This window comes from Galeopterus variegatus, unplaced genomic scaffold (genome assembly GCF_000696425.1).
Source record: "Galeopterus variegatus unplaced genomic scaffold, G_variegatus-3.0.2 Scaffold5074, whole genome shotgun sequence".
Taxonomy (NCBI): Eukaryota; Metazoa; Chordata; class Mammalia; order Dermoptera; family Cynocephalidae; genus Galeopterus; species Galeopterus variegatus.
In genome coordinates this window covers 117,098-131,400 of record NW_007731185.1, presented here as the reverse complement: position 1 = coordinate 131,400, position 14,303 = coordinate 117,098, and the positions used below count along the sequence as shown (strand labels likewise).

Below are 14,303 nucleotides of genomic sequence, written 5' to 3'. Positions count from 1 at the left end.
GACTGGCTTAAAATAAGATAACCTCACATTGAAGTTTGCTGGGCTTTGCTGGCATGCATGGCAACTGTACTCCTAGAATTAGTCCACTGTTTCATGCTTTTATGGTCTATCTTTCATTCATTTTGCAAATATTGGTAGTCTGAGACAATGTACGTCTGGTCTCATTTTGCAGAAAAGAAAAGAGCTTGGAAATGCTCTACTATTGCTTGGCACCATGCTCTATCATTCAGTCGGTGAAGGAACCCAGTGACTTAGGTTTCATTATTGTTTGGAGAAAATTCTCCTTGTGTCTGTTGTATTTCTAAAGTTCTTGTGAGCAAAGCAGTGAGCACCCTTTGTTTTAGACCATCTTGTCAAGGATGTTTAGCAGACAGCCTTGAAAGACAGAGATAATTCTTCCTTCCAGAGCAGAGGGCAGGCATGTTTCCAGCCCAGTATGAAAGATTTGGTTTCTAAGCTCAGGGCTCTTCTCCAGTAGCTCTCTGTATGGGCAGTCATTCATTTGGGCCCGCCTGCCTAGCTCCCAGTGTACTTGGGAGCAAGGGAACTGATGCAAATATGCTGACACTAATGCTGCTTGCTGTGCTGTTAGTAACAAAATCCTTAGTCTCTGACCCAGGGGTTTCGTGTCTTTTACCAGTACCTATGAAACTGACAGGCTAACTTGTTAGCTTGTGAGTAGGATAAAATCACAGACTCATCACAATTCTTGATGTTCAGGAGGAATAATGTAAGAATCAGAGAGATTAAATCTCAGGCCCAGAGCCAAATGGTCTAGTCTTTGGCGGCAGTGGGATTTGAACCTGTGTCTCCAGAAGATGTAATTTCTATTATAAGATAGAAAAATAGCTACTGCCTTTGCTGCTGCTGCTATTACAACCAATACAATAAGAATAATAGCTAACAGTGTGAATACCAGACTTTGTTTGACCTTATTTAATTCTCAACGAACAAGTCTATAAGGAAGGTATCTTATAATCTCCAGTTTATAGATGAGCAAAATGAGATGCTGTTACCAAGGTCATATGGGTAGTAAATATGACAGAGCCAAGATTCTAACCTAGGAGTTTGACTTCAGAGTCCATGACTGTAGTAGTTAGGGGCATAACGTGAAAACAGACCAACCTGAGTTTTATGTCCCTATACTATCCCTTACCTTCATTTTGTGAGGTACGGGCATATTAATAAACTTCTTCAAATTTCAGCTGCTTAATCTGTAAAAAATGTGGTGATGGTGGTGTGGGGGTAGGAGATAATAATAAGACCCGCTCCGAAGGGCTGTTATGAGGATCAGACATACGAGGGTGCTTCAAAAGGTTTGTGGAATAATAGAATTGAAAGATAATATGCATCTTTCCATGAAGTTTTTGAAGTGCCCTCATACATTCTGCAAAATGTGCAACACAATTGGTTTCTGGCAGCTAGTAAGCCTTTCTAAATATTAAAGGCTATTATTATTTTTATTATCCTTGCTGCCTTTTCTCTAATTTAAAAAAAACAAAACTTTAATGGTTTTGTACTCTCAGAGTTCTATGATGGAAGAAGTCTTGACTGAAGACAAAATGTTATTCATCCCAGTTTACATCAAGAGGATGAATTTTAAATGTGGGGCAAACCTGGCACAGGACGTTCCTTATATAAATATTTTCTCTAAAAATGAAAATAAAAGCAAAAACCCCTTATAGACCCAACTTATTTGCTAATTTTCATTTTAGTAACCCTTTTTATTTCCTAAATAATTCCTAAATGAGCCAGTAATGTGTTACAGTGACAGCTGATGCCAGAGAAGGTGTCCTCTCTGGGCCTGACATTTTCCTTAATGGAAATTCTAAGTAGTTAAGGTAAACGATATGAAATATTTGGTGTGTTTCCTTCTACAATGGTAGTAGAGAGGAAATCATGAAAAAGCATTGTAAAGATGGCAAACTGATCCACTGTAGCTTTGAAAATTACGTTTGCTGTTACAAGGAGAAATAATAGAGTTAAATATCTAGGAACTCTTACCTCTGGGGCAGTTGATAAATTGAAGGCATTTTCTGAGTGTGTTTTACTTTAGATTAGTAGCCTGGAAGATTTCAGATTTAAAGAGCAAAGTTATGTATCATAGAAACAACAGGAAGATATGCTACACTACTCTGTACCCAAACATTGCAAGTAATCTTGGTAGCTCTATCTTTGAAACCAAATTTTCCCTAAATTCTCCACTATGATTTACTTCAAGAGTCAAACGCTTCTGTGGTATTCTGTACCTGAAAGTAAACTTGGAAGTAGTCTGGCTTAGGATCACCAGTTTACAGATGAGGAAACAGGATCTGGCATGGTAAAGGCCTTAATTCAGGTTTTGTGCTGACCTCCCCCCACCTTCCCCATTTCATGCCGTACCTGGTATCCTGGCATCCCTGACACATTTACAAAATTCTTTTGGAGTTTAGATTGAAGTCAAAGACCAGCCTCCTGAATGTTCCTCTAAATTGGATAAGAAATTTTATATATTGTGCAGCCCAGGAATTAAGATCCTTTGCTCTAAATGACAGTTTGGAGACTGTTGTACAGTATTTTGCTTGCAAATATCGAGAAGTGGATATGTGATTGATTTGCTGACAGACCATCCCTGAAAGCAGTTCTTATGATGGACTTATAATTGATTGCATCCATTATTGAGAGCCTAAAATATCCCCCTCCCTACATTAAAAGGGATAAGTGAAGTAAGGCAGGCTGAATTTATAAACTGACAAATCCGAAGGAATTTAATGAAACTCTAAATTACTGTGGCCAGCAGATAAGAGGAAAAAGTTTCTTTGTTACTGATTATAATACTAAATTAAAAAAAATTATCCAAGAAAGATAATAGAGGAAACAAAGATCTGTGGCCTGTGTATCAAACTAAATTATTGAAAGATTTTTAATAAGTGTGTCTATCTCATTCCTTGGTTATTGTTGATTCATATCAATCTTGTTCGTGCTGTTTGAAGAATAGTAAATATGGGGACTGTCTTGTAGTATAACTTAGATTATTGCTGTTGTAACAGATTTTATAATTAATATGAGCTTATTTCCAGGCTGCTGGGGGCTCCGTACCAAATTCAGGTCATTCAGATGAGCTCTTTGGAAGGTGGTTCCTCAGTCTATGAGTAATTTTATCAGTTAGTATGCTTACAGCTACATATAAAAGAAGACCAATTGGAAGTGAGTTAAACAATGGATATTTATCATCTCCCCTAACAAGAAGTTCTGAGGTAGGCAGGTGCAGGGCTGGCAGCTGAGGTGGGTCAATGGCATAAGTGGTCACTTGCCTTTTCCTTGGCTTTCCCTTCTGTGGTTGTAAGGTAGAAGTGTTTGGGTATCTCAGATCTCCCCTAACAAGAAGTTCTGAGGTAGGCAGGTGCAGGGCTGGCAGCTGAGGTGGGTCAACGGCATAAGTGGTCACTTGCCTTTTCCTTGGCTTTCCCTTCTGTGGTTGTAAGATAGAAGTGTTTGGGTATCTCAACCTTGTAGGGCAATATCCACGGTTGGGAAAATGGACCTTTTCTTTTATTCTTCTGCAAGAAAACTATTTATAGAAGTTTCTAAGATCTCATTGGCTAGGCTTGTCACTCGTAAGAGGAATGGAATTATTAGGAATTACTATGATTCACTCAAACAAATCAAGAACTGCCCAGCCTCTTGCAAAGTCCATGCCTACCTGCCATCTGATTAAAATCAGTTCTGCTACTAAGGAAACAAGTGAAGAGACGGGCTCCTTGGATAAGCAACCAACAAATCCACTTAGATGGGCTATTGGAATTTACTATGAAGGTGGTTTTGTATTTTCTGTTAGTAACTTTTTTCATTTCCTAGTTAGAAGGATAAATGTGTTAGTAATTGACTGAGTCACCTTTCTTTTGCTTTTTGCTTGTTTTACTCAGCTTGGTATATTCTCTGTCTTCACCAGGACTCTGTCTACCAGTGATGATGTTGAAGATCGAGAAAATGAGAAGGGGCGCCTTGAAGAAGCTTATGAGAAATGTGACCGTGACCTGGACGAACTGATTGTGCAGCACTATACAGAATTGACGACAGCCATTCGCACGTACCAGAGCATCACAGAGCGCATCACTAACTCCCGAAATAAAATAAAGCAGGTAGGCCTCCTTTCTTCTTGTCTGGTGATTGCAGCACTTCCGTTAGTACAGGTGTTGTGACTTGGAGCTTTGCCATGGTGGTGGCTAATGGTCCTTAATGACACATTCCAGGAGTTTTGTAGGTGTCTGGGAAGCCTGGCTGAGGAGACCACAAAGGGCATCCTGGGCTTGTGTCTTCCCTCCCCTGTGCCTTATCCTTGGCTTTTGCTGTTACTCCTCACTGCATTGTGAAATAACACAGGGAAGGTGGCCACAACTTGAGGAACACTGAAAGGGATCCAAACCGAAGAGAAGAGCTCTTTTAATACTCTAGGGTCTCAGTATTAGAGGCTCCCATCACAGTATATCAGATGAGCTCATATCACATTGTGTGTGTGTGTGTGTGTGTGTGTGTGTGCCTGTGTATTGCTGCAACAGTTGAAAGTTTTTTTATTTTAATTTTGGCTTTGAAATGTCACCTAATTTGAAGTTGGTTGTGATTTCTCTGTAGTCATTGTGTATTCTTGGCATTTTTTATGAAGTGAAGAAAATGTAACCTACTAATTATTAAAACATATAATGAAATGTCTATGAAGACCACAAGTCTTGGGTGTCATGCTTTAGTCATGACAAACATGTGTTAATTTTTATTTTGTAATTTTCTTTTCATATTTTGGAGCTGTTTCTTTCCTCTTTTTAAAAATCTTTTTCCTTTTCTCCCTTCTCTCCACCTTCCCTCTTCCCTCTTCCCACCCTCTACTTTCCTTCCTTCCCTCCTCCTTTTGTCTCTTCCTCCCTCCTTCTCTCCGTCCCTCCCTTTTGTGGTAGGTCCTTGAAAAGCCTTTGGTTCCTGGGAACCGCGCCTTTAGTACCTACAGGATAAAGTGGGTTTGTGAGGGGTTATTTGTATATTTGACCAAGGAATGAAGTGATCAAATAAGGGTTATGTACTGTCATGTCATAGTTATATGGTTCTTGGATGCATATTTTGAGGTTTACTCCTTCAGTACCTTTTAGTACTACTCTTTGATAAATAACAATAATTACTAACCATCTATTTTTTTTTTTTTTTTTTTTGTGACCGGTAAGTGGATCGCAGCCCTTGGCTTGCTGTCACCCGCACCACGCTCAGCCAGTGAGTGCACCGGCCATCCCTATATAGGATCCGAACCTGCGGCAGGAGCGCTGCTGCGCACCCAAGCGCTGCACTCTCCCCAGTGCGCCACGGGGCCAGCCCGACTAACCATCTATTGAACACTGATTCTTTGCCCTGCATGATTATGTCTACTCCTCCCTCAACAGATTTAGAATTGAACTCTGGTCTCCTTGACTCCAAAGCCTTTGCTGCTGGTTTTCAGGCATATTTTTAAGCAGCAGAATTCTTTTTTTTTAATGTGATACTTTGCCAAATCCCAACATGCCAAAGAGAGGTGACGCTCTCCTATTATGTATTTGGCATTGGGCTGAGAGGTCTAGAGCATTATGCTTGGTCCCTTTGTGGGACTGCAGGCTACACAGACCATTGTTTGAAAGTCACTGCCCTGTGCTGTGAGATTGACTAGGGGACTCCCTGGGCATGTACCTGCCCAGTATGGCTGTGCTTATGGCAGTCTCACATGTTCTATTTCCTGTGCTCTAGACCTTATACTATGATCTCGTAAGCAGATACATAAATTATGCTTCTAAAAATACTGTTGATATATGAGTTTCAGCCTCTAAGAGCCCAGTTCCAGAATCAGTGAGCTCTTCACCTTTTTTAAAGCAATGTGCTAACCTCTTTACATTTAAAATTAACTGGGCATTTTTGAAAGGAATACTATAGTTCCTAGCCTTTACTAGTGGTGAATTAATCCTATGATTTATCTGTGAAACTTGATAAAGCTATAGATCAGTTGCTCTAGATTTAAAGTAAACTGTAGTCTATTTTGATCCAATATACTAAGCTCAAGAAGGGTCAGAAAATGAATGTTTAGAGCTGCTGACCTTCTGGCTTTGCCTCAGGTAATCACAGCAAGGGTGAAGGACCTTTTGGTATTTGTGTTTTCTGATTAGTTTGGATGACTGAAAGGACTTTGTCCTAATCTCAAGGGAAGCACCAGCAGTGATTTCTGCTTTTCTTCCTATCACTGAGTCGCTAGCATCTTTGCTGCAAACAAAGAGTGCTCCCCTGATATTGAAAAAGAGCCTCATCTTGATTATTTCACATTTGTTTTAGTAGCCACAGTCTTTTTTACCATCCTCGTTTTCAGTATGCTGGGGTTTTGAGCAAAAGAAAACTTTGTTTATCATATCAGACAGTTGTCAAGAAAGTAAATGCCACATAATTCAGTGTTATGAATTAGCTTCAATATTGGAAAGAGAAAAAAAGGGCTAAAGCTCTTCAAAAAAGCTTTTAATAATTGATTAATGGGAGAAGAAAAATGTTGGGGTAAAATGAAAATAAATTTGTTTTTATTGCATAATTTGACATTTTGGTACCATGAAAGTCCATTTCTTATCTCCAAGGAAACATTGATGTTTGCTCACTAATCTTTCTCTGTCATTTTGGTTTTTAATTGTACTTTGGATTATATATAAAATATAAATATGCATTTTTTTAAAGTAAAAATGTGGATGATTCAATAATCATTGGGCTACATTATTTCAGAGCCAAGCAAGATGTTGAGAATGTGTATTTTTTTTTAATTAAAAAAATGTGCAAATAAAATATCATGTATGATTGGTCAGGTCAAGTTATGTGGACAGTAAGTAAAATATTTGGTCAGTTCTATTACTGTTGAATACAGTGTAAAATTGGTCAAATTTGGTTATTGAATTAGAAAACTTCAAAATCTGCCAATGTCTCTTATAGTGAGTGTCTTTTATAGGAGCAGCACCAAAATATATGAATATGAGTTGATACAAGTTAGGGACTTGGGCTGTATAGGTGATGCTTATTGATATTTGAATTTGAGTGTTTCTTCATGGTGTACTAGATGGATGAGATGACCTCAGGTTTCTTTAAAGGTACTAAGCAGTCAGTTTAATGCTTATCACAAGAGCAGGGTAGGCTGAAGGGAGGGCACAGATACTTGGCTCTGTTGTGATGTGTGCACAAACACCATTTCACCCCAGCTTTGGCTGCCTTGTTGGTGCTACATCAAGCTCTGAAACTCATTTTTCTTGTCTGTAATTGGAAATAACTGTACGTGATTATTCAGGTGAAGTTGTTAGGGCTTAATCATCGAGTAATGCAACATGTTTGTTAACATTTACCTAAAATAATTTTTTGGCTTTTACATGAAAGTATACCTTGAAAGGTAGAATTAGAATAAAGGATAGCCTTAATTAGCATAAAAAATGGTACAGTAGAGCAACATGGTTTTGGTAGGGTAATTTACAGCCCAAACATAAGATGGAAAATCCTAGCTGCTTATATCAGAAGGGGAAAAAAGACTCAGGTTTCTAGAAATGAATATGCTAAACAGCAGGCAATAATGAGATGCCATAATTTAAAACGTAGGCAGTAGTCTGGAGTGTGTTGATGCAGTTACAAGAACCATGAGGTCATCTTTCTATTAAGTTAAACTGTATCTGTATCTGTGTACTGCATCCAGACCCTGCAACTTAAAAGGAAGGTATTGCCCCCGGAACAGGTTGAAGGGAATCTCTCAGAGAACTTACCACTTTAGAATGGCAGCTAAAAAAACTAAGGGGAAAAAAAGTATGGGAAATAAAAGTTTGAGGATAATTTTTAAATGATTTATATTTCTAAAGGGCTTTTCAACAGAAGAATGAGTGTGTTTCTGAAGTTCTTTCTTTCTAGGCACTTCCTAATTAGAATAAAGGATAGCCTTAATTAGCATAAAAAATGGTACAGTAGAGCAACATGGTTTTGATAGGGTAATTTACAGCCCAAACATAAGATGGAAAAATCCTAGCTGCTTATATCAGAAGGGGAAAAAAGACTCAGGTTTCTAGAAATGAACATGCTAAACAGCAGGCAATAATGAGATGCCATAATTTAAAACGTAGGCAGTAGTCTGGAGTGTGTTGATGCAGTTACAAGAACCATGAGGTCATCTTTCTATTAAGTTAAACTGTATCTGTATCTGTGTACTGCATCCAGACCCTGCAACTTAAAAGGAAGGTATTGCCCCCGGAACAGGTTGAGGGGAATCTCTCAGAGAACTTACCACTTTAGAATGGCAGCTAAAAAAACTAAGGGGAAAAAAAGTATGGGAAATAAAAGTTTGAGGATAATTTTAAAATGATTTATATTTCTAAAGGGCTTTTCAACAGAAAAATGAGTGTGTTTCTGAAGTTCTTTCTTTCTAGGCACTTCCTGTAAGACTGTGGGAAAAATTGGGTTGGACACTAGTGACAGCAGAAAACCTATGAAAGCCCTTATATGTAGATATACTTTTACTACCAAAAAATGAAAAAAGTTATCACGATATTTTGTACTTTTAAAATTAAGAATAATGTTGACCGTTATATTGATTTTTATTTACCATTTCTTGCTTGGACTAATTCTAGTCTTCACTTTCAATGAGCTGCTACACATTTGTGGCGCTTTATTATAGATAATATGCATACTCAGAGACAGTTCCCCCTCTTTATCTTCTCCTTGATCCAAATTCAGTACTTTTCTGATTTTAATAGCTTAAAAGTTATAGCCTTCTGTCACCTCCCCTGGGCCTGTATCCATCAGCCCATCTTATGTATATCTCTGCTCCTCCTGGCACAAATGCTAAGGCAGTGTTATTCGAAGTCCCCAATGAGTTTCCTCATCTCTCTGTATTTCCCAAGGCAGGGTTGCAAAAATCTCTACCTCTCTGGGGTCTGTATCATCTCACATTTCTATTCAGGATAGCCTCTTGGGCCCTGTTTTCCCTATTTTCTCTGTTTCTAATAGTCCCTAATTAGAGTGACTTGCAGTTCTTGTGTATTGAAACAAAATCTTGCTGTTTCTGAACTGGTGATTAGAAGCAACTGCGAAGTTACTAAAATTCTGAGGAAGCAAAGGAAACGTCTCTGTACTTAATGCCATATTTTGAACAACTTGTCTTTTTATGGATTTGAAGAGGAAGAGAAAGTAATGTAATTTTTCAATCTTAATTATATGTGTAAAGTAAATAGAATGGAATGAAAATAGTGTCATCACATTTATAACAGTAGAATAGAGATTTGAGACATGAGCGTTTAGGTGTAATTTGGTATGTTTCTCACATTCAAATGTTATTCATTGATGGGCATAGCCCTTTTTCCCCTGGTCCATTAAAAAAAAACACCCTTTTCATTAGTTAAAAATTTTTAAATTGATGAATAAAAATTGTATATATTTATGATGTACAGCATGATGTTTTGGAATATGTATTCCTTGTGGAATGGCTAAATCAGGCTAATTAAATGCTTTTTCCCCTGGTCCATTAAAAAAAAACACCCTTTTCATTAGTTAAAAATTTTTAAATTGACGAATAAAAATTGTATATATTTATGATGTACAGCATGATGTTTTGGAATATGTATTCCTTGTGGAATGGCTAAATCAGGCTAATTAAATGTTCATTACCTCACATACTTACCAGTTGTATGTAGTGAGAACACTTAAAATCTGTTCCTTTAGCAATTTTCAAGTATACAATACATTTTTATTAACAATAGTCACCATGTTGTACAATGGATCTCTTGAATTTATTCCTCTTGTCTAACTGACAGTTTGTATCCTTTGATCAACATCTTCCCAACCGCTCCCCTGCCACCCCCAGCCCCTGGTAACCACCTTTCTACTCTCTGCTTTTGTGTGTTCAACTCTTTTAGATTCCACATGTAAGTGAGATCATGTGGTATTTTGTCTTTTTGTGCCTGGCTTATTTCACTTAACATAATGTCCTCAAGGTTCGTACATGTTGTTGCAAATGACAGGATTGCCTTCTTTTTCAAGGCTGAGTAATATCCCATTGTGTATATATGCCACATTTTCTTTATTCATCTGTTGATGGACACTTGGGTTGATCTTGGCTATTGTGAATAGTGCTGCAACAAACGTGAGAGCACAGATATCTCTTTGACATACTGATTTCACTTCCTTTAGCTATATACCAAGTATGGGATTACTGGATCATATGGTAGTTCTGTTTTTAATTCTGTTTTTCCATAATGGCTGTGCTCCCCATCTTTATTGAGGTATAATTTACATTTAGTAAAATGCACATATTTTGAGAGTACAGTTCAATGAGTTTTGGCAAACATATATATTCTTGAATGTTTCCCCATTACCCCACAGAATTCCCTCCTGCCTCTTTGCAGTCAATTCTTTCCCACATCCTGCTCCAAGCAGCTACTATTTTGAATCCTATCACTGTGGATTAGTTTTGCCTGTTTTAGAACTTTCTATATCACATCCTTTTTGGCGTCTGGCTTCTTTTGATCAGCATAATGTTTTGAGAATCTTCATGTTTCTTCCTTTTTGTTGTTGACTGACCCCATCCCCGAAGTTTTAGAAGAACATTTCTTCATAACCGTGACTTTCTAATCAAAAAGCTTAAGCCTCAGGGCAATTTAGTATTAAGTTTTTGTAGCTTCTCATGTCTGCAGCTTTGTTACTTCAGTTTAGGGAATAATTTTGGTGATGTTCCTCTTCTACACAGCCTGATGCCAGTGTTTCTCCACTTTCCGCCCCCCACCCCCCAAATTCTACCCTCCTTTTTACATCTCCTTCCGTGTACTAAGCAAAAGTGAGAAGTGAGCTGATTGTGTTGCATATATCCTAGTGTGAAATGTGTAGTGGTCTTTTTCCAATCAGACAGGAGATTGCCAAGCTTTGCTGACACTCCGTAAGTTTATCCCCCACTCTCTTGATAAAGAGCCTAGTTGGGTGTTGTATGACATAAAATTTATTTTTAACTGTTTCCATAGTAACCATTACACATAGAAGAAAAAGCTGAGAATTACAGAACCAAGGCAATATGAGTAGAATATCAGAAATCAAAATCAAGTAGATTTTAGCTCAGATTTAAAATGGAATGGATTTAATAGCTAGAGTTCTTAACCCAGAGACCAAGAACTCTAAGGGGATCTGGGAATGGCCTTGAGAGATATGTTTAAAAGTCAAATAAATCACAAATGATGATAAAAGCCAGGATTCCCCTACCTCATGCAACATCCCAGGTCCAGCACTTCAGAGGCACTGACTTTTACGCTTCTAGTTTTTTTTTGTTTTTGTTTTTTGTAGGTGTTTTCTATTTCTAATAGTATGCTTATACTATTTTTTTTTTCGTGACCTGTAAGGGGATCGCAACCCTTGGCTTGGTGTCCCCCGCACCGTGCTCAGCCAGCGAGCGCATCGGCCATCCCTATATAGGATCCGAACCCGCAGCCGGGAGCGCTGCTGCGCTCCCAGCGCCGCACTCTCCCGAGTGAGCCATGGGGTCGGCCCTATTTTTTTAAATTCTATTTTTTTTTTTGTCTTTTGTCTTTTTTCCGTGTCCGGCAACGGATCGCAACCCTCAGCGTCGCCCCCGTACCGGACTGGGGACCGGCAACGGGATCGCAACCCTCGGCGCTGCTCCTGCGCCTCGCTCAGCCAGTGAGCGGGAACCGGTCTGCATGTGGCATCCGAACCCTCGGGCGGGAGCGCCGCCGCGCTTCCCAAGCGGCACACTATCCAGTGAGCCACTGGGCCGGCCCCCACAAGTTACTTTTTAAAAATAAATATTCTCAAAGTTTCTAAGTCCAACTTATAAAATCGTTTTGTTCTCTCTTGAAATATGGCGAGTATTAACATTTGCTTTTAGGATCTTTGATTAATGCCATTTATTAATTTAATCAAATCCCTTAAACATTTAAAACTACATTTATAAATTTACTGTGTCGCATTTTCTTAATTGCCTCAATTGTTGGAGTAGAAACAAACCCTCTGATACATAAGTAGTTCTTGTAATGCGCCTCCCAAGCGGCGCACCATCCAGTGCGCCACCGGGCCGGCCCTTAAATTCTATTTTTTACATTGCATGTTGACTTCCAGCTGTGGAAGATGAAGATTTAGTCCCCCTCTCACTCTTTCCCCCACCCTGTCACATCTTCTTTCACCCTCTCTATATAGTTGTATTCTAGTTTTGGTTAAATAGATAATCAGTGCTTACTTATCGTAACTATGTAAGTATTTACATCTAAGCCATGCAATATATTATGTTTATGTTTTCTCTTGTGCAGTTTTGTTGCTGCTGCTGCTGTTTTCCCTGGAGTTAATGACTGAATAGTCTTATTAGCTTTCTTCTGCATTGGATTCTTACTTTCCTGGATCCCATGTTTCTTCTCTTCTGTTTTTCTCTTGTGTTGATTCTTCGGTAGTTTGCTGAAATATGATGCATAATATTTATTTTTTCACAGTTTTGCGTGTTCTGAAAATGTTTTTATTCTTTTCTCATACTTGATAGTTTTTCTGGGAAATAATTCTCTTTTAGAATTTTAAGGGTATATTACTTTGTCTTGTAGGTTTTAGTGTTATTGGGTAAAGTCTGATGCCATTCTGATTCACAAGCCTTTGTATAGGTCCTGTTTTTTCTTTTTTCCTTTGAAAGCTTCTAAGGTTGTCCTCTTTACCCCTTGTGTTCTTACCTGTCAGAATAATGTGCTCTGTCTTGGGCTTTTTTCACCCTATTTTCTTGAGCTCTTGGTGTGCCTTTTAATCAATCTGAAAACTCATGTCTTTTTTTCCTGTGATTTTTAAATATTATTTTATTAGTATGTTTCGCCATGCCATTTTTCTCATTTTTTCTCCCCTGGAACTCTTATTTGGCAAGTATTGGACCTCTCTTGGTCAATCCCCTCATTTTCTTTTACCTCCTATCTGTTGTTTTTTGTGTTTTTCTGTTTGGAGATTTCCTCAAGGGTATCTTCTAACTTTTCTACTGGATTTAAAAATTTCCTATCATATTTTTAATTCGTAAGAGTTGTTTTTCATTTTTTGATTTTTTAAAATAGAATTCTGTCCTCGTTTTATTGATGTAATAGCTTCTCTTGTTTTTCCTAAGGATATTATAGTTTTAAAAAATTCTGTTTGCTGCATAGTTTCTGTTCTCCCACCTGCCTACAGTACTTTTTTCTTTTCTTTCTTTCTTTCTTTTTTTTTTTTTTAATGCCTGTCTTTTCATTCTACAGGCTTTCCTTGAATGTCTGGTGATCCTTGGCTAACCATTTGTATGTAAGAGGGAGGCACTACAGAGCCGATTGGAAGCTCAGGGCATGTTATCAGGCTTGTCTACAATGGTTGGGCCAGGGACTCAGCAGTTTCTTCAAGTGAAACCTCAAATGTCATTATCTAATACAGGTCTTTTCACTTGGACCACGTCGCTTTCCTAAGGCGAAAGCCATTAAGTCCCCTGTATTTGAGCCCAAAGTCAAGCTGCCAGTGTTCTTGGAGCCTAACCATTGAAGGAGGCTGAGGGCCCAGAGGGGCTGAGGGTCATCCTGTTTAATAGGCTCCATTTTGACTTTATCCTCCTGTTTTCTGTCCAGTCCTCCCCTCAGCTGTGCCTGGCATTTCCTAGTCCAGATCCTTTCTAATTCAGTCACTCCAGATTTGGTCAATTCTTGGGGGGAGGGAATTACCTGTCAGTGTGTCTTAATGGGGCTCAAAAACACTCCTATAGGAAGTTCTAGCCCTGTACCCCTGCTTTCAGTACACTTAGTGCCTCCATTTAAGTGGTGGCAAGCCCCATTCCCGGATAAGGTTTTCAGATTAACCTGGTCTGCTAATTTAATCACCCACATCCATCTTCTTGCCAGCTTCTGACGTTTTGTTGTCATTTCTTATTTGCTGTTCCCTTCTCTCTGTTCTCTTTGCTTGTTGTTTTATGCTTAAGAGAAATTCCTTTGCTGTTATTTTGGTGGCATTGCAGGAAGGAATAGAGATAACTGGAACCATCTTCATTAGTTTTTCAAAGAGATCTATGACCCCCAAATTAATAGTCTTTCCACTCTGCCTATCAAGGGAGATTACAAAGTCCTCTTTTTCAGCACTTTTTTTTACATGGGAGAATTTCATAGACGTATAATTTAGGTGTTGTCTTAAAGTTGTAGGAATGTGGGGGCCGGCCTGGTGGCGCACTGCTATAGTGTGCTGCTTGGGAAGCGTGGCAGCGCTCCCGCCGAGGGTTCGGATCCCACATACAGACCGGTTCCCGCTCACTGGCTGAGCGAGGCGCGGGGGCAGTGCCG

General features: G+C 38.8%; 1 protein-coding gene across 2 annotated transcripts in view; it reads left to right on the top strand.

Annotated features, from left to right (window-relative positions):
* Window positions 1–14,303, top strand: part of LOC103604293 (exocyst complex component 4) — a 143,418-nt gene that overhangs the window by 18,968 nt on the left and 110,147 nt on the right. For both annotated transcript variants that reach the window (XM_008588861.1, XM_008588860.1), the window contains exon 2: window positions 3,932–4,121. In XM_008588861.1, the coding sequence (XP_008587083.1) occupies window positions 3,932–4,121 (190 nt within the window). The remainder of the gene's footprint in view (window positions 1–3,931; window positions 4,122–14,303) is intronic.